Consider the following 22372-nt stretch of genomic DNA (forward strand, 5'->3'; position numbering starts at 1 on the left):
AGCACGCCTGATATTACAATAACTAAGGGCGCACTTTTTGTAATAATATATAGGGTCTATTATGATTCGCAATGGTATATGATTTTTATTTAGCTCGTTGTGTGTTTTCTATCTCCGAAAGTTGGTAACGGAATACAAACAGTAAACATCGGTAATTATCAGAACTTACAGCATAAACGTCTTTTATAAGGATAAGTAAATATCATAACAAAGAGCAATTAATAACAACACTAAAAATATCAGTAACTATTAGAAATTCTCAGCAATAACAGCACAATTTTAATAAATTTCAGAATTTTTTTGTAAAAATGGAAATTTTCAGTACTTTTCAGAGCCAATAGTGAAAGCGCATTACAACATCAACCAACTTTAAAAATTAAATATGTATATCACCATAAACTTTAAAAACAATAATGCAAGTCCGTACGTCACACATTCACGTGTTTCATTTCAGTCGCTGAAAAAGATGCACTCATTTTGGATACCTCGTATATTCTGTCAAAATCAAACGTAATTCATTTCTCAGACTGGCTGTACGTTGAAAACGACTGGTCTGAGCTTAAGTTTCTTTCTGAAAAAAAAAGAATTGAATGGAAACATTGAATCAACTAAGAGCATTCAGATGTTTAAAATGCGTAGCAAGGATCATATTTAGTCTATAAGTCTATAACAAAGAATACCTTGGAAATCTGGAGATCAAAAGTATGATTAAACTAGCGACTATGCTTTTAAGTTTTACTTTGAACAATAACATTGCAAGTTACCAACGGGAGAAAAATAAAACACAACGTAAATCGATGGAGCAAAATTACAGAGCGGTTAGTTCTTCAACATGTTAAGTTGTGACACGAATATGATGGTAATTGTCAATTCTATGCAGAGAAATTCTCTGAAAATCTTTTCAAAACTAAAAACGGGCGATAAATAATAATCTTAAAAAAGTCGAAATCTCCTAAAAACCACAATTTGATCAAAGGTTGTGTTTCTCTCTCTCTCTTACCCCCATATTGAATTTTTTGACAACGTAAAAACCGTCTTAGATCAACCATAAATGTTGAAGAAATATATCTTAAAATCTGATAGAAAATGTCTTTATCTTGATGACATAAAGAAATTGCAAGCAAAAACAAAAAAAGAAACCCACAAAAAATCAAACAAACGGAAAAGCTTTTATAACTATGATACAAGGTTTGATTTTGGTACAAAGCATGATGTCATTACAGGCTAAGAAAGAGACCGTAATTCTCAAGGATAATATTTGGTATATTTTGTACAGTCGGTGTATGGAGTAATCGTGGACTCCACATGGCTGCCGTTAACCAATGATTGGCTTACAACTTAGCCGGAAATAGTTTGACTAGTTACAGTCTTAATCTATAAAAAGTTTAACAAGTATTCCTTTTAAAGGAATGATCGGCAATAATGATATATTGATACCTAAAAGCAATAAACATGATCTGTTTGATGTAAAACAATTAAAAAAAGTACTGTATTTTTACAAAATATAGAATATTTTGAATCTGTACACAACAATTTCATCATTATAAACCGTCAACAAATTTAAATTTGAAATAAATTTGGGGAAAGCCGTTCATAAACTCCTTGTCTAGTGTTATTTTTAACGTAATTATTAAATGTTAATGTATCTTTTTCTTTTTCAGAATACTGAGTAGGGCTCAGAGCATTAACACGTATACAAAGAAAGAGTTGTATCAAAACAATTTAATGCGACTGAAAAACATTGAATGCCATCATAAATTGCTATTGAGGTCGCATTATAACGTAACCTTGTTTATAAATCAAGCCGTCTTCCTAGCTACTATTATGCAACATCAATAGATCGAGGTCTGTTCATGGAGCATCTTCTTACGATTGAGTTCAGTTAATCGAGGTCAACTGCATTACTGAATGAATCTTTCGATCGAAATTCTTACCCGTGAGACAAAATGCGCATTCTTGAATTAATAGGTCGAACTGTATTTTATGTATGTTTGCATCTCTTAAGGTAAATGAATTGAAATAAAACTGAGTAAAATGTTATATCCATGTAAAAACTAAACTAAACTAAGAAGAAACTACTTATGCAAGCGGAATGTGTGCGCACGTGGAAGCATTTGCTGGATGTCTCATATGAACACAACAGTGATCGGCCGAAGCCGATCACAAAAATCAACACCAGCAAACAAGTACCAAACCTTGACATAGAGTTTTCGTTACGGAAAAGCATTTGATCAAGAACTCTAGTTTTAGTTTTGACAAAAAAAGAGATCCCACTTACAGCACTTGGATGCGTGTACATGTATATTGTTATTACTTATTAGGCTTGTTACTGACTGATTATAGACATACATCGATTTGACTAATCTTACAGACAGTGAGGCAAACCATAGCAGTCTATAAAATTGATCGACCCGATATATTTTTTGTATTCAGTAAGTAACAAACCTAAGTGTTGTGTTTTCCCGAGGACTATAAAGTTAAACACATATTAACAAAAAGTGATGATCTTCGCAATTCCATGTAAAAGTAGCCTTACATCCAGTTTTACAGAATTAAAACTAATGACGGCCATAATGCCAACTATCAATTCTCACCGAAAGGCAAAGCGATACATTCTGAAGTTACATTTTATGTATAAACCAATGAGATTGTGACATTAACAGACCCTGAAACGTGCTACTACACCAGTTGCACGGTTGGTTCGTTACGCTTTTTGAACGGCACGGTTTGTTTTGTGAACGGTACGGTTCGCTTCGTAAAGGTACGCTTCGTTTTGTGAACGAAACGGTTCGCTTCTTGCACGGGACGCTTTGCTAAAAATAGCTGCACGCTTTGTGAACGGTTTGCGCGCTTTATTAATGAGGTTTGCGTGGCCTGAACGCTTTGATTTTTCTCGATGTAATTTTGTTTAGGTTTTGCCCGATCTACTTAAGGTGGTAATTATGACAGGCATATATCTTTAATTATATGATATATTATAAATGTGTCTCTTTAATTGCCTCAGACTTTCTCCGAAACACGCTACCGACCTCGGAAAATCAAGTATGTTGAATTTACATCGAGATCGTGAGTCGCCATTTTTACATGTAAACAAAGTGCACCACATGAATTTATGGGACTGGTGATGGTGTTTAAAAGACTATTCGAGGCAAGTGAAGAGACGATATCAGTATAAATTGCATGAGGACATTAATGGTACTAATTGTTTTCACAGAATTTGCGTATAAATAAGGTAAATTAGTCGAAAACTATCGCACGTTTTTCTGCGCAATAAATATACAATTTGTTTCAATTGGTGGCCCTGTAGCTCCCAGGTCGTCCATCCGAATTTTTTCAGACCTGCAGCTTCAGAACCGCAGCTGTAATAGTTTACAATGTTTTTGAAATTGGCCGAGAAAGTTTAGTCGAAAACAAAGAAATGATAAAGGTCTAAGAAAGGAAATTAAATTAAAACATTTTGTAACTGTTTTAATTGAAATAACAGATTTTAATCTGAGTATGTGTTATCTAGTCCCGAATTAAAAAGATCCAGCAAAATACTGAACTTAACTGGTCAGCAATAATCTCCGTCCGTATTCATCAAAAGGCATTAGGTCAATAAGCCGTATATGGAAGTTGCACGCTTATTGCACGGTGCAGTACGCTTTTTTGTTCATATTGAGGTGGGTCTGGCATAAATTAACCTGCACGCTTTTTGCACGGTATAGTTCGTTTTGTGAACTTTACGGTTCGCTTTGTGAAGGGTACGGTTCGTTTTGTGAACGGTACGGTAATCTTTGTGAACGGTACGTTTCGTTTTGTGAACTGTACGGTTCTTTTGTTGCACGGAACAATCCAGTTCGAATAAGAGGTGTAGTAGCACGCGTCAGGGTCTGTAGTTCGAGTGAAAGCAATACTAACTACAATCAGACATCCTTACCAATTAAATTCTTTTTTGGCAGTAGGTATCTGTAGACACAAACATCATGTTCTCCGTTAGATCCGACCCAGAGAAAATTTGTCTTAATATCATAACCCAGGCAGTATGGACTGATTTCATATCTTAACGATTTTCTTGTCCGTAAATTTGACAAAAAATGTCCATCTTTACTTAAAATTTGTATTGTTTTTGTTAAATCATCACATACCAGGATGTGTGACAACACATCAGTGCAGATTCCACGTGGCTGAAACTCAGAACCTGAAGGATGTCCTGTGTAGGAGAAACGATGTGTTCCTTCTCGCTCTGTCACTACCACAGCACCACAGTTGTCGTCAAAGCCATAGTCACATACTACTATATCCCCATTGTTGTTTTCTGTTATATATCGAGGGCGACAATAAAGTTCCTCTCCTGTGTTGTCTCGATGTATAATTTGTGTTTCTTTCCCCATTTGGTTATATCGAATAACATGACCTGTTTGTGTATTGTAATCCAGCATCCCGACCAGAAGATCCCCAGTATAAGGGGACCAGTATATACAAGTTGGAATAGCTAAACAATTTGATGACTCTATAAAAGTGATGGGTGTTTCCGTATCGTTTTACAATACCATAATATTGTCTTTTTCATCTATATAAATTAAATCATTATTACTGTTTATCGTATGGTCTCCTTGACGATCTTTTAAAAAACCCCAGCGTTTTATTGTATGACCTGCGTTGTTTGTCAAGATGAGATGGTTTTCGTCACTAATCCATGCACGATTTGAAGTCATGCAGGTTATGTGGTTGCAAAATGCAAGACCTCTCATAGTGAAAGATTGAATTAACTCAGGATCAGACATCAGTAACAGCCGACTACTAGCTAATTGAGATAGTTTTTCACTTTCTTTGAACTGAACGTCTTTAAGGGACTACTTCTTCAGAACAAAGAGTTTGTTGTCATCTAGGAACATATTGAATTGAATTAAAATATGTTGTGTGGGTTTTGTTTTCAAAAAAGTACTGTATGTCTTCATTTTACTGAATAGGTTCATAAAGATTTGTCAACTTACTTGATCGTTTTGATTTGATATGTGTTTGTTTTGTTTTTGATTGTTTGTTTGTTTGTTTGTTTGTTTTTGGAGAGTTGGGGGGTTGTTTTATTTTGTTTTGGTTTCTTGTTTTTTTTTTGTTTTTTTTTTAAACAAATATACGATACAAACTAATAAAATACAATAAATATGAAATATTTGATATTTAAAAGTAAAAAGTAAAAAAAGTAAAATGTACACATCTATTAATTATGATAGTTCTGTTTTTAAATATGTAGGTTTTTATTGTTAATGAAAAGGGAAAACGTATACTTACCGAAAAGGCCGATTTCTCGTATTATGTACCTGTAGATACACACTTTATAATCTAATGAGGAACCAACCAAGAGACGATGAGTGATTGCATCATAACACAGACTGACTGGTGAGAATATCCCTGATGGTCTTATCAATAGATAAGACAGGAACTGACCGTCCCTATCTAACATCTGAACTGTATTAGTGTTTTTATCACACACCAGTATGTGTGACAATGCGTCAGTGCAGATTCCTTCTGGCCAAAAAATTGTTTCTGATAGATGTCCTGTGTAAGAGAAACGATGTCTTCCTTTACGCTCTATCACCACTATAGCACCATTGTCAGACACCACGACATCTCCATTATTATTCTCAGTTATATAACATGGATCGCTAAAAAGATCCGGACCTCTGTAATCATATGGTATGACTTGAATAGGTTTTCCTATTTCGTTGTATCGGGTAACATTGGTCTCTGTGATGGTGGATGGATGGACTCCAGTATTCACGACTAGTAGATCTCCAGTTAGCGGTGAACAGTAAACACAAATTGGTTTAAGTCTAGAGTTTGTTGTCAGTATGAATTCGGTTTTTGTTTTTAAATCCGTTGACAGTCTGTTGATGTTAAAATTCATATTGATATAAAACAAGTTGCCTTCTTTGTTCACTGAGTGAAATCCATAACCACAAAATGATTCACTGTTTAAATCATCGATATGATACAACGTATTTCCTGTAGATGTATTTGACAAAAAGAGATCATAATGATCGCTGACCCAAACCAGATCTGATGCCACTAAGGAAATATGACAACAATGTACTTGAGACAAAGAAAAAGATCGGTGTAGCTTTGTAAAAGACATCAATTTCAGAAATTTCTCCTCATACCGCTTTTCTGTGTCTGTTTTCTTGATTTTGTTTATACAATTTATCACATCTTCTTTCCTGATTAACTCGGTGAAGAACATTTGATTAGTGTGTCGTTTAAAAAATAATATGTGACACTTTGTTTTCTTTATTGACAGGAGAACTTGTACTGGAACGGTTGCTGACCAATCATACATATGTTCATAATTTTCAAGGCGGGCAAGATGTTTGTTCATGAAAATGATCTGTCTTGAACAGCTGTATTTGTAATCAAATTTTTTCATCGCTCGATCAATTTCATTATTCAATTTAGAAGCCCTTGTTAACAAATCTAGATGGGCGAAAGGAGAGTTTGTTTGCCACTCCTTAATATGATCCTTCACCTGATTCAAGCGAATACATCTGTTGATAAGAGTCTCACTTCTAATAATGTGAATTATTTTTCTGATCTTATGTAGTGTTGCCTCATATGCTGTTCTAACATTTTGCAGTTTGTGTTTTCTATGTTCAGTGCAGTCAAAACAGACAGGGAGTTTACATAATTCGCAGTACCTTTCATAAGGTACATTATGGTGTATTACACATGTTTCTACTATCGGATAGCAATTAACTTTCCTGAGCTCGAGGTAGGAATCTGGTGGTCAAAAGTGTTAAGATCATACACATGGTTCTCTTTACAAGATAGACACAAATCATAGCTACACGATTCACAATAGTACTCTGTGTCCTCAGAACACTTATAACACTGATTTACTCTACATTGCGGATTGACTGTGCACATGTTTTGATGGTGTAGTTCTCCAAAGCCGTCCTTTTAAAGCTGTCAAAACATTTTAGTAGGAATAAATTATCTTATTTACAAAAATGAAACCATTTATGTTAGAAGTATATGTCAACACTATTACCATGGGTGTTCTTACGTATAACAGTAAATAGATTTAGATAATATAATGGGGTTTTTTTTATTTACATGTATTCACAAACAAACATACTTTGTAGTCACAAATTTTGATTAAGTTATCAATCATTTTTTTTTTTCTTAAAAAAAAAACCCACAGTGAAATCGATTTTATTTTCTTATGATTATTTAATGTAATTATGAGGTAGTTGATATTTTTATTTATATTTAAGGAATGAATTCAATATTGATTAGTTTCATACGATATAAAATGGTGTGGGGGAGTTTAAGCTATATTAACCGCCAAGCGGTTTATAAAAACGCGTAAACTGTTTCAATCCATTTTATATCGTATAAAACTAATAGATATGGAATCCATTGCTTATAATTTATTCTTTTTACTCTTCATTGTAGATAAAAAGGGTCATTTGACCTTTAAATTGACGTAAACTTGTTCAAAATTCAAACGTAACCTCAGTCGTATTGATACGTTTTTGACGTTAGTCTTACTATGACGTAGGCAACATTCTTTATACGATATAAAATAATTTTGTAGCCAATCGGAAAGTGCGTTACAACCAGAATTAAATTATTTTATGATAAAGTTATGTTCTAACTCTAATTGATTAGATTTTAATCAATAATAAATAGTGTATGGCCCTAGATTTATCAAATCAGGTTTATTTCTTTAACAAAATCAACAAATTATTACTTTTTAATTGATATGGAATATTAGAGAGGTCATTTGTGACAATAAAACTTCAGAACTCATTTGAGTTGAATATTGAACTCATTTAAGCAGTAAAAAATATGCTCCTAAAATTGCAATTAAAGGAATATCTTACCGAAGAAATTTTTAAGAATTAGAGATCAAATCTTTATCAAATTATATAATTTTTAATTATCCAGACATGAACAAAGAGCAAATCTTGTTACATTGTCGGCAACAGAAAAAAAAACCCAGTAGCAATAAGAAATAAAAGGAACAGGTTATTCTAAATACAATTACAAAACCTAACCCAGAACAAAATGTCTTACCTTTTAAGGTATTATCATGTGGATTTTCAATATCACTTGAACAGACAAGGAATTTAGGTGTAATATAGCCATTCACATGTGGATACGCCCTACACAAATAAAATGACAACGTATTGATAGGTAACAAGAGCGACAAAATCAATAATGTCAAACACGTTATGTAAATGCCAAAGATATCATTAGCAATTTTCAAGTCACTACTTATTTCTTTTCAAAGAGTAATTGTTGATTTAAGTTATGACCTCCCTATCCTCTATGGCAGAAATATGCGTGGTAAATTACGTTGCTCAGTGTTAACCAGTTACGCTGTTCAAAGTTTTATCAATCGAATGAAGCTTGCAAACTGATATAAATTGAAAAATAATACACTTCCAGCTTTTTTTTTTTTAATTTTTCAACATGTAAACTGCATTTTAAACACCACTGAGGTAGGTACATCCTGAATCATGTGTGAACATAATGCATATATGTACATATTAATATAAATGACAATACAGGGAAACGCTTAAAGACACGCTTGTGTTCAGTTTTTGTGTATAAGTAGTTGTGCATGGTATATGGAAATTGTACGTTATCGGTTTCTCATGTTTCTGTGAAAGTGTCTGAAAAAAAATGTTTTTAAAGATTTTATTAGCATTGAAATTCCTTGTAAAACATGCTTACAATGAACCGTATTTACGTACTTTGTTTTCTTACAATCATTTGATTAACCTGAAATGGTATGTTTATTGCATCCAAATATTGCCAATTTAAGTATTGATTACCTGCCATTAACAATTTTGGAGAAACCTTGGGACATTGGTTTCCATAAGATGAAAGTCAACTACAAAAACACAAAACATGTTCTATTGCGTCGCAGCTTTCGGCTCCTAATGATTTGTTTAACAATCTTCTATTTATAAAGTGTAAACAAATCCAAAATAAATAATGTCAAACACGTTATGTAAACATTTAGAATGTGTGTAAGTGTTCATACATCGCAATCAAATGTTTAGATACCTTTACCGTTGACAGGTCCCATGGGTTTTATATTTGATTAACCTATACATCAATATATTTTTTATAATTAAACTTAAGAGCATGTCTACGAGAAAACCATGCAAAAGGTGGTGGGAGCAAGGTTCTCTGATCAACTTCATATATTTTGTGTGTAACAATGTGCATCTATATGAAATAATTTGCCACAAACATTTTTTTGATGTGGCCAGTTTTAACTTGGTTCTGCAGCACTGTTACTAAAAATAACATTTTGACCCTTTTAAGAACAAAATTTTGCATAATTCACCAAATTATTGTTAAGAATTCTGAGTTTAATTTAAATATAAATTCAAACAGTCATTTAGAGTTAACGCTAACAAGATACACTTTTGTAAATCATTTCCTGAGAATTCCCAAATATTCTATCTGTTAAGTGCAGATCGGTCACGGATCTGGCATGTTCCCAACTTTTTGTAAAATTGTAAAAATACACATTTTTCAAATGCTTAAAAGTAAGAAACTGGCACTTTGAATTCAGTAAATGTGTTTCTAGTTATAAAAGGACATTTATCTCTACAATATATCAAAAATTTGTCTTTGGACTCACAATAATATTGCAAATATATTGTCTTAAAGTTGGACATTTTTCTACTTTTAAAACTCTCAAGAACCAGAAAGAAAGTGTTAGCTTTATATTGTCACATGTATATTATGGGGGAAAATCCGACATATTCGCGAGCCAAACAATATTTTACTGAACTGAAGTGTCGCTTCAGCACATTTCAGGGTTTTTTTTTAATTCAATGCCATTAAAACACAAGACATTATAAAGAATTGAACTCTTGTTGCTTGAGGGGTGGAAAGACCCGATATCAAGCCTGAAAAATCGTTAATAAAAATAATGACATCATAAATCAAACTTTGAAAATATAAGCATAATATTAGCGTTATATAGAGACTAATTTTATAAGAATTTAATTTTTTTTAACTGTTTGTAATCACAAGACAATAAGAGAGTGTAAAAAGTTTGACTTTTTTATAAGACTGCTTCATAGTTCTGGGACCAGGTCTTCTTATGATGGGTTATGATTAAATAACATCCAACATGACAAACCCACAAAACAAGTTATGATGTCTTTATTAATATTAAGGATAACTTTTTTTATAGTTTATGTTTATATTTATATGCGGTTTTCCCAGGTTGAGATGCCCGGGGGAAGGGGTTGCATGTACCTAACACAACCTTTTTTCCTTTACAACTATATCTTAATTTTAAGAAAAAGTACAAACATTAATTTAAGTCCAAGAGGAGATAAACTGCTAATAGAGAGGTAGGGAGTAGAGCTTTTTATTTATTTCAGATGTACTTACTGTGTTACATTCTCAAGAACTAAAAAAAAGCTGGCCCCTCCCCGTCATTTCAAGATTCCATAAATATTATAACTTAGAAAAAAGTATGATTCATACAAAAGATATGTAAAAAGAAGGATCGAAGAAATGAACTACATTATAAATTCTTCCATCGGGCGGATCAAAACTTGCAATGACACTGCGTACAGGTATAGTTATATTTGATAAAAGTGATTTAATTATGATTTTAAAATTTTAATGGGAATCACATTGAAAAGATGTGCAATTACTCAGTTTTACAATTATTCGTTGGCTTAAGAAATTGAAACAGTCAACATTAATGCTTATACATGTAGGAGTCTTACTTTAAACTCTGCAGGGTGGTTTATAAATGGCCAGTGAGATATACATGTACAGGAATGTGATGTCTACTGCAACAGACTCTGATAATGACGATGAAAAAATTGCACAAGGCATAGTAAATCCGAATGATTTCAACATAGAAAGAATAATCTTTCCGTGACCAGGCTATGCTCAGGTTAAACCGGGTCCGTAGGACATCTGTCATTTTAACGATTTATCATTCTATCTTTTCAACATACCCAATTACAATTCAAATCTTTGCAAGAAATTAGTTCTCATTGTGTGGACTTTTTCGAGTAAAATATGATAATCTGTGAAAAAGATTATCTTGGAAAATTTTCCCTTCATCTATTTTAATTGCACTTTTATCAACACAGGTTTGTATATTATGATTAAAAATCGTCCAAATGTGCTGCTTAAAAATCGTCCAAATGTGCTGCTTAACTATATCGGGACAGGAAATAGCAGTTTATAGACTAGATACAAGTATCAATCAAACTTCAATATATAATATAGTGAATAACACTAACAAGATGGGGAAATTTTTGTGCAATTAAAGCCCCAAGTTCGGGGGAATTTAATGCAGCCACTGTATGACACACACTGCTTGTTTTAAACTCAATTTAATTGGTTTGTTATCAGAATCTGTCACCTAGCATTAGATTCAGCTGTATATAGAGCAGCTGAGTTGCAGAGCCGTCACTGACTTTCATTGATAAACACCAATTGCTACCTTTTTATGTGAAATTTCTCAAATTAATACAATTAATTAACAGTAGCAATTATTTATCACAGCAAATAAACCATATTTACATAATATTCAGTCATCATTATCACTCTCAGAGTCCGAGTCTGAACTATTCCACATCTTCAATATCTTGAAGGTTTTGCAGACAAGGTTGTTTTAAAATTAGTATGGTCAAGGTATCCAAACCCACTTAGTGTTCCTTACGTTGGACACAAGTGGGAATAAATTTCAACACATTCTTGTTATTTCATTCAGTAATGCTGTAGCTTTTTAGGCAGAGCATCACTGCAGAGTCATAAATCTGACTGGATTGTAACCTTTTGTTGACAGCAGACCCTGATGAAAAAAGTTTCTCCCATGGGAGAAAAACTGGGGCTTTAACATCATTCAATATCATAAAAAAATTATTAACAACACTCACAGTATTTCTCAATAATTTGCCTAAACTTGAACTTGTATTGCTTTATTAACATTCTGACTAGTTTACCTTTTCTACAGAAGAGCGCAAAAGGGGAGACAATATTAACAGTAGTAATGAAATGCAAATGTAATGAATAAGAATTCTTTGAGAAACAATGAAAACAACTATTTTTTTTTTTAAATTAAAAGCAAAATAAGGTGTTTTTTCATGTTTAATTACATATATTTACTTCAGTGGATAAAAAATGCTTGTAAAATGAAATTTAAAAAACCAACAAATTTTCATTTTATTTGAAAATGGGATGTTTTTGTTAGTTTATTACTTTTTGCTCCTTGTGAGTCCAAAGACGGATTTTATATATTTGTAACAATACATCAGACAGTTTCTTATTAACTCAAAATTTCAAAAAAAAATGCGCCGCTTTCTGAGAAATTATTGCTGAAAAATTGACGAAAATGTATAATTATCCTTTCTTGGCATCCTGCCAACATTTACACCCTTTGGACTTCATGGTGAAAATAGAAATAGGAAAAAAATATGCAACGATTAAAGGTTTGAACTTTCTATTTTAGAATATACTCTTTTTTTTTCAAACATTGTTTTTACATTTTGTAATTATTTACTGAGTTTGACAGTTTTTCTATTAATTTTTCTGGATTTTAGGGGCTTATTAACCAGAATGCAATATAGGACGTTACTATTAATAGAAACATCCAGTGCAAAAACAAACACCATATATCTGACTCTAGATGGGTATCCTTTAAATCTATGATAAAATTATGTCCATTCTTGAGACTTGCTGCCACAGCTTTTTTTTTCCATATTTGTATGGTTTTCTCATAGACATGCTCTTAAGATTTATATAGTTACAGGTGCCAAAAGTTACATTTTTAAAATATCTCTTTTTTGGAAGCATTAGTAAAGGTATGTGCACTGTTATCTCATGTGCATATAATGATTGTAAATAATGAATTGACTTGTCTATTTGATTTAAGTATTATTCTGGCTAGAAACAAAAATGCGTAAACCTTGAAAATGTCCTTGCGAGAAATATCGCAGGTAGTGCCTATTTAAGAGTGATGTTCAGCTTTAAGAAGCAAACAAAACAGATATGCCGATCACATGTCTATTTCTAGATTCATGTCAAATTTATAAATGGTCCCAATAAATTGTTAATATACTTAGTTTGTTCCACAATAAACGACCATTTCATAAAACATAATATGTATTAAATGCATGAAAACCGACTTATAAAAATTTACTCTGGTAATTTAACGAACACGGTTATTGAACGTTCCCTTTTTAGCAAAACAAATTATGATTTACGATAATGATACAACAAATATCATTAAGATTATCTTAACAAGTTAACATTTTTATAATTATTATAAATTATTCGTCAATTTTGTTAAAAGGGTACAAAATCGATGATTTTTAGTTAAATTCCAACAGTCTTCATCATCAATTTTCAAGTCACTACTTACATCTTTTTAAAAAGTAATTGTTGATTTAATTTATGAACTCACTATCCTCGATAAAAGAAATATGCGTGTTAATTACATTGCTCAGTGTTAACCAGTTACGCTGTTCAAAGTTTTATCGATCGAATGAAGCTGGCAAACTGATATAAATTGAAAAATTAATACAGTTCCAGCTTTTTTTTTTTAATTTTTCAACATGTAAACTGCATTTTAAACACCACTGAGGTAGGGACATTCTGAGTCATGTGTGAACATAATGCATATATATGTTTACATATCAAATAAATGACAATTCAGAGAAACGCTTAAAGACACGCTTGTGTTCAGTTTTTGTGTATAAGTAGTTGTGCAGGGTATATGGAGAGTGTGTGTTATCGGTTTTTCATGTTTCTGTGAGTGTCTCTGCAAAATGTTTTTTGTAAAGATTTTATAGCATTAAAATTTCTTTGTAAAACCGATTTGAAAAAACAGTATTTTCGTACTTTGTTTTTTTAGAATCATTTGATTTACCTGAAATGGTATGTTTATTGCGTCTAAATATTGCCAATTTGAATATGGATTACTTGCCATTAACCATTTTTGGGGAAACCTTGGGACATTGGGTTCCATATTATGAAAGTCAACACACTAACAAAAACACAAAAAAATCTTCTATTGCATCGCAGCTTTCGGCTTGTAATGATTTGTTTAACCATCTTCTATTTATAAAGTGTAAACAGTTCCAAAGCGAAGTTGATCCAAAAAATATGTAAAGGAAATTACAAAGGAGTCTAAACATAAGGTCATTTTGTGTTAAAGAAACGGATATACGAGTAACAGAGAGCTACCCGTCGAACATTATCTCTTTCATAGGATTAACAAATTAACTTTTAGAATAAACTACTCTCAATTTATTAATGTAGACTTTCTGTGTAGATGATGTTGAACTAGATAAATATGTGCTTGAACAGACTTATATCTATTTTGACAATTTAAGATTCAATTCTTCTTAGTTTCTACGAAAAATACTTTTAATCAAAAGAACCTATATTCATGCTTACGTCTTTCATAAGTAATATGTCCATTTATAAGTCCCCTACCAGTTTCACTGGAGGGGACTCTAACTTTCCTATGCGTCCGTCATTCCGTCCGTCCGTCTCTCTGTCCCACTTCAGTTCTCCACATTTCTTTTTCTTTATGCGTTTGAGGAATAATATGACATTTGCTGAATAGCTTCAAAATGTCAAACTACAGATCAAGTTAACACCTTTGTAGCGTCTGGTAACTATGGTTGACATATTTTCGAGAAAGTTATTTTTTTTATTCCAATTTTTTTAATATCCGGGTTCTTTATCGGGTTCGGTGTGTATTGAATAAACGAGGAAAGTATGTAGTCAGAAATAATATCGTGCATTACTTGTACCATTCCTTTTATTGTTTGTAACATTCAAATAAATAGTATCAAGCATTCTGTTGTAAATTTATTTGACAGGATTTTTTGTATTATTACAATCGGGTTCGTTATCGCGTTGGTCTGTTGATTCGAAGTACAGAAGAGGGTAAGAAATGATATTTTGCATAACAGGGCATTGTTAACACAAATTTTTACCAGCAAATTATAAAAAGACTTGGCGAAATTACAGTACGTAAAGTAAAGAGTATTATTTTATCCATTTCTTAAATTTAATTTCTATATCAATTTTGTAGTTTGAATTTCCTTTGTTCTCTTAGCTCTGGATAAAGCATAACATCTCGTTTATTTTAGTTTTGAAATAGATGTATGCTTCGAAGCTTCGAAGCTTTCATAGAATAATACAAACCGGTAGGGGACGTGTATTGCTTATGCAATACTCTCAGAATGCTGATGGTTTTTAGTTTTTGTTCATTAATGCATGTAGCATTATGCAAAGTTGATACGACGTTATCAAAGTAGTTTTGATGACAATTAAAACTACGTACCATAACGCCAAGAACAACAACAAATGTGACGTACATCGTTGATTTTGAAACTTAGCAAACTAACAAAGTCCAAAGAGTCTAATAAGAGTTAATAAAACTGGTTTACATGTAAAACATGTTGCATTTAAAAACAGATTGTGATTTGAACGGAAGTGTAGCTGAAGTACTGTGCTCCCCTTGACACAAAAATATTTGCAATTTTTCCAATATTGTTCTAACCTTTATGAATTAAGAATGAAATGTGGTATTGAAACAATATAAATTCATGATTTTAGCAGCACAACTCAAAATACAGCATCCTTTAACTTATCAATATTGGGTCAATATAAACTGGCTTTAAAATATTGGTGACATTATGATATTTATAACAATGAGTATTTTAAATTAAGAACTTTTGTTTTTGTAATATTGGAAGGTAACTGAATAAAACAACTTTATTATGTTTATTTAGTTAATCAGTTATTTGATTTATCTTCACAGAAGTACAGTCAATTATTACTACCTCTGTGAACCGCCTTTTTTTCTTGGATTACGTTGTTTCCATTGTTTTGTGTATATATTTATCTCTACGTTATCAATGTAAATGCTAAATGTTGATCTTCATATTCTGATAAAAAATATACCAATTTAGAGTTACCCAAAACTTGGATTGATCCAAAAACACAGAAAAATGTTGGCGATGCAGCACAAAAATAATCGAAAACAGTCATTTTTCAATCAAAAATCTTTATTCCTTAAATAATATAAAAGAACGATTAAAATGTTTCATATAGGGCACTATTTTAAAAGATCAGTATCATGGGTTGAGGAATAACCTTCATAACTAAAAATGTTTTAAAAGGTATTAAATAGATGCTTTATCATAAGAGATAAAAAAAACTATTTTTAAAAAATTCATAACGATGTTTAAAAATTGTTAAGCGTTAAATAGAGACCAATCATTATTTCCAATAATCAAATCAATATGCAGAGGGAGATAGGGTTTAAATATTATATTTCGTTAACTTGAGTAAGCCATATGTAGAATATTGCATCTTTTATAACTTCAATGTATGTTCCGGTTTAACATTCAATTGCAATTGCAATTATCGTCTGAATTTTTTTCCGAAATGCTGTCTATCTAAAATGTAAAAAAAAGAAGAAGAAAGATTTCATTTCTTCATTGATATTAAAGATAATTATTGTAACTCTTCATGTAGTAAAAAATTAATAGGAAGAATGCAAACGAAAACAAACACCAAATATATATTAATGATTGAGTAGATGCATGTAAATACATACATATATATATATATATATATATATATATATATATATATATATATATATATATATATATATATATATATATATATAAACTGAGGTAATCAAATTTAGCTAAAACGTATCATACTGTTTTATCTACAAGAATCGATGCAGCGACGAGATTGCGAAAAAAAATGGTATTTATCATAATATATACATGTATATATGTATATTAAACGAGTTTCGACTCCAGCGATGCAATTGTCAAAAACAACATTTATACCTTAATTTGAATGTATACAATTATGTATACTATTACGTTTTCATACAAATTTGTCACTTTTTCTCATACGTTTTCTCATCGTTTCTTATATCAGAGGTTTTCTGGATGTGTGCGTAATGTGGTTGAGGGCATCCTTCAACATCTTCCTCACAAATGCATGACTCTTCCTTTGGATCTCCGTTTAAAAGATCTATAGGGTTAAGATAATAAGTTTCATTGCATGATACTCTGCTTATCATCTGGAGACTTGTTGAATCTTCTTGTGCTGTACTCTCACAAACTTTACATCTGACTCTCCTACAATAACAAAATGTTTACATGGTGAATTTTTTTATAGAAATATATGCTTGTTTATACTTGGTGTGATATATAAAATATGAAAATATAATGGTAAATAAGACATTCAATCATTACAGTACATTGAACGCTTCTTACCGTAGAATGAAAAACAGATTTAAAACGAGGCTCAGACCTAAAAGCCCTGTTACCACGAAAAGAATGGTTTCTATGTTAGCTTTCTTTAAGTGCTGAACTGTCAATGATACAACAAATTATTGGTTTAAACATTGTTTTTTGTAAATAGAAACACAGAAAGAAAAACACCATTTTGGCACATGAGATTGCATTGAGATATATTTTGAATTATGAAAATGTACTTTAGATTATAGTAAGAAACCACAGATAGATCGATAGATTGATAGATCGATAGATCGATATATAGATAGATAGATAGATAGATAGATAGATAGATAGATAGATAGATAGATGGATGGATAAAAGGATAGATAGATAGATGGATAGATAGATAGATAGATAGATAGATAGATAGATAGATAGATAGATAAATTAAATTTAATTTACCCTGCTGAATTAATTCTTCTACAACGCTACATTTGCAACCACCCTTGCATGTTCCGTTTGTTGTATAGCATGTTCCATACAGACAACTCGAGCTGCATTTTTGGTAACAGTCCACACCATAATGAAAAGGACTGCAATCTTATGAGAAAGAGTAAAGAAAGATAGAAAAAATAAAAATTGAAGGATTTTCAGTTCAATAAAACATAAAATATGTCATTATTTACACAATTGTTCACAGTAAGCCATTGTTTTTTTATAATCCGTAACGGAAATTTTAATCAAAATACGTTCATTTTGAAAAAACTTTTGTAAATATTATCTTAATAATAAAAAAAAACTATTAATTATTGAGGTTCATGTTTAAACAGTGGTCAAAACATTTCACTTCAATTTACTTCAACAATTAAAACAACCCATCCTTAAATTAAAAAGGTCGTGAGAAGACATTACAATTGTTACACACTGTGCATTCACTGTATGCCTAATGATGACAGACTTTAACAACTTACCTACATCTGTCACTCTGCCATCCAAGCTTACACACGCACCGACCACTGTATTGGTCACAACCAGATACACATCCAATACCACACTTTTTGTCACAATATTCTCCAAACTTTCCCTCTACACAACTATAGCAGACTCCGGTGTCTTTGGTACAACCAATGGTACAGTTTACGCTGCATCTCCTGGTGCAATTTAAACCATAATGTGTGGAATCACACCCTAGATATGAGGAAAACAAGATTTTAATTTGCAAAGCTTAGCATATTTTGTAACCTAAGTATCCAGAAGTCGATATACAAATGTACATCAAACAAGAAGATTGGTCCAGAAACTCATTTAAGTAATGAAAATGCCCTTCCCCGATTAATCATAAAATCTTTCCCATCTACGACAAAGGATTTAACCGATGGTGAATTTGAAACACAAAGTTGTAACCATGTTTTCAAACATTAAATAAAGGACATTGAAACATTTATGAAAGTGTCATTAACTCAAATGATATTTGCAAAGTTTAAAGTTTCAGTGACCTTTTTGAAATTTATATAAGAACGAAAACTTTTACCAGTTCTGCCGGGTAAGATCAGATATATGGAAATATGATGTAACAAGTTAATTGAATAAAACCAAACGGAATATTTCTTTCTAAGTGATAATTATCTTTGTGTGTTGTATTATGAAGGAGAAGTGCAAAATAATTATTACATACTATCACAACGTGTCCCCATCCAATTTTGGTAGCATCTGTTAGAACATGCTCCACTTTGTAAATCACACGATCCTTTTACACAGCCCGGACTACATACTTTGTCGCAAAAGTCACCATACTTTCCCATGTTACAGCCTTTATTACATCTACCATCAGATTTGCTGCATATATGTTCGTTACAAAATGTTGAGCATGTTTGGTTGCAGTAGTTTCCCCAATAACCCTGCTTACAAGTTTCACACAATCCATTTTCTCGGAAACACTTCCGATCTTGGCAATTAGCTGGGCATACTGATCCACATTTAGGATCCCAATTTCCAGTCGCACAACCAAACGTGCAATGTCCATTAGTGTCGTTACATGTTTGATTTATACACGTAGCTAAACAATCTGATAATATAGATAATATAAAATACTCGTAAACCAACTGTAATTTGCTAAAATCTCTTAAATTATTTGGTTATTATTGTAACATAGAGAGTTTTCTTATCAAATAATTGATTTAATTATTATCATATCTGATTTGTTTACAGTATGTTATTTGTAAGGGAAGGCATCCCTTTTTACAAAGCTCATCATATCTCACAGCAAATATGGGTATAGCAAAACATTTTAAATATCTGAGATTTTTAACTATATTGTTCCGGAACTCTGACGGCAATGGACTATTTTAAAGGTGATTGGGCGGCATTTAAATTGTCAATAACTCATTTTTTAAAATCTTCAAGTTACCGTTTTTTTTAGTCCAGTACCACATTATGAATATTTATAAAAATTCAAAATTTCAAGGTTAAACAAAAGCAGCAATTCCATTCGAGTTAATTTTATTTAATTGTTCCTTTTTATTTTCGAGCTTACCACACATTCCACTGTTTATTTCACATGTTTCACATCTTTGACAAGGTAAACAATCATCACCATATTGTCCAGTCTCGCATCCTACAAGTATTAACTTTGGAATCCTATTTCACATATAAATACAAGGTTAAGTAAAATTGGGAAAGGAGATCAACCCCAAAAAAACATACCAGAAACTTCTATTTCACATATTTCTAACATGGCCCCCGCTACAGGATCATCTTCAGGAGCATCATACGTTGTCTCCACAATGACGTATCGAGCTGTGTGTTTACAGGGGATGTCTATTATATGTGGAAGTACGTCAGGATGTGTTGTGTTGTCAGTGTAACAGCGGGTTCTATGTGCTGTTGTTTTCTGCGATGCTGGAAGGTCTGATACATCAAGATAAAATTGTCTGAATCTGTAAGGTTGCCAATCTTTATCTCCAAGTCCTGTAAGTATTAGATTTAAAATTAACGAATAAGCATTCAGAAACATCACTTTTGATTGAAATTAATACAAGGATTACAATTGACATATTTGTGAACAAAGAGAGAGAGAGAGAGAGAGAGAGAGAGAGAGAGAGAGAGAGAGAGCAATGCACATTTCATTTATTGAAGTAGTTTTGTCGTTGATCTCATCTGTCAAAAAATAAATCACGTATATATTTAATCACACTTTTATTCTCCTTACCGTCTTTTCTATAATACAGTGTCACGTTTTTTATGCTGTAAGGTTTACCAAGATCGACCTGAAACCAAGCGACTGTTTGATTTACGTCAGTATGAGAACAATAACGATCAGTTGTACGTATATCACCGTCAACTGCCAACGCTGCTTTGTGATTTACGAACGTTGAACTCTGTAATACTGTCGTCGAATTTTTTCTACAGAGGTTTTCTGTAAGTAAACTAAATTGTATTATCTGGGGTTTTTTTGTTAGCAAAATTTATCAAATAACGGTTACAAAACTAGATAAAAAATTAACACCATACTTATTTAGAGATATGCAATCTTTAATAATTAATCTTCTGAATAAATTTTAACGTTTAAGATGGCAAGTAAATATAAATAAACGTATGGAAGAGATAGCTGTTTAAAATTATTAGTTAGCCCGTTAAACGCTAAAAATGGTATATAGAAAAATGTATATATATAAATGATCTATTTCGCCACTTTTATATTTTTACACAGTCACAGTCAAATAACAGCTTGTGATTCTTAATGGAAAGAAATTTAGCTTGGGCATTAAAATAACCAAGTGGAAACTGTTTAAACAAAATTCACATTCTTTGGTTCTTTAAAATTCTGGTTCTGTTTAGGATTTTATATATTATATGTATAAATACTGTGAGAGATCATTATAAGAAAAAACGCACTTTTGTCTTATATTATCTTTTTCAGAAAACTTAAGCATTGAAGTGTTTATGAAGTTTTTTTTTCAATTTTAGGTAATTGCATACTAATGTTTACATACCATAACAATGATAAAACTCCAAGAAAGACAATGCTAATATCACTACTGATGTCTTCATTTTGATTGATATTTTTCAGATATCTCGAGGTAAAAAAGTGTACATTATATGTCACCTGTGCAGGAAATAAATAATATTGAAGCACAAAGCCTATTTGAGCATAGAGAAAGGAAAACAGGAAAATATTTAAAAAAACATTAATTTAAACGGATTTACACGGATATATTTCAAACCGGAAATGCAATCACTAAAAGCCTAACACAAAATAGGACAATTATTTTTTGTTCAGAATTGTTACATAAGAAAGTATATATGAACTTGTTTTTAATGTTTTCAATTTTAAATTGCGCTTTACTTTATTTAATTCAACGCAACGCACTTTTCTGAAACCGAAACTTAAGCTATTTTGTCGATTAAAACTGTCGACAATATATTTTTCTAACATAACTATTTTGCCGTATTTTTGAATCTGATGTTGTAATGAGATATTTTTTAAGCATAGATGTACATGTATACAAGGATAAATCAACCAAATAATAATCCTCATAATAAAAACTAAACCTGCAAAATGTTAAGCTTCTCGTACGTTGTCGAAACGCATCAAGGTCTACAATATAAACATCAATTTGATGTATAGAAAGTTTTAGTTCTGTTTGGCTTTAGAAATAGCTACCCTATTACGCTAATTGACGTGAAAGAGCATATTTGTTAGATGGGGAATATCGGAGCAAAAGACATTCAGAGAACTAAAGCATCATATTGCTGACACCGAAAGGTAAGCATACTATGACGAATTTGTGCCAATGATATTCCCATTGCAATAGGGGCGGTTCTTGTGCAAGAGCAAAATGATTAACTTCCTGTCAACTTCTATTGCTGTCGTTACTATCAGACAAAGAAAGAGTCATTGACCTGTGTATGAACATGTGACATATTTCATGTTTATCTTTATGGCATAGAATTTGATCACGCTGATCTAAAGCCGCCCGAGTGTTCTTATCCATCAAAGTCCCCACTGTTTATGTTGAATATCTCTACGATATAGAGGTTGAGCTCCTCATTATTTACAAGCCATTCGAATGTACTTATTTGTTCAAATAGAAAGCGCAGTTATTATGGAA

General features: G+C 31.8%; 1 protein-coding gene and 1 pseudogene across 1 annotated transcript; both read right to left on the reverse strand.

Moving 5' to 3' along the window:
• Positions 1-354: 354 nt before the first annotated feature.
• On the reverse strand, positions 355-6900 carry LOC128172116 (uncharacterized; annotated as a pseudogene).
• Positions 6901-16736: 9836 nt separating this feature from the next.
• LOC128172137 (multiple epidermal growth factor-like domains protein 11) lies at positions 16737-21383 on the reverse strand. Its single transcript, XM_052837904.1, has 9 exons — positions 21254-21383; positions 20470-20676; positions 19965-20228; positions 19795-19875; positions 18937-19326; positions 18234-18449; positions 17724-17864; positions 17298-17394; positions 16737-17159 (listed from the first exon to the last, which is right to left on the reverse strand). Exons 1-9 carry the CDS (start codon positions 21309-21311, stop codon positions 16916-16918), a joined length of 1698 nt encoding a protein of 565 aa, XP_052693864.1. The 5' UTR covers positions 21312-21383; the 3' UTR covers positions 16737-16915.
• Positions 21384-22372: the final 989 nt, after the last annotated feature.

The sequence above is a fragment of the Crassostrea angulata genome, chromosome 2 (assembly GCF_025612915.1).
Source record: "Crassostrea angulata isolate pt1a10 chromosome 2, ASM2561291v2, whole genome shotgun sequence".
Classification (NCBI taxonomy): Eukaryota; Metazoa; Mollusca; class Bivalvia; order Ostreida; family Ostreidae; genus Magallana; species Magallana angulata.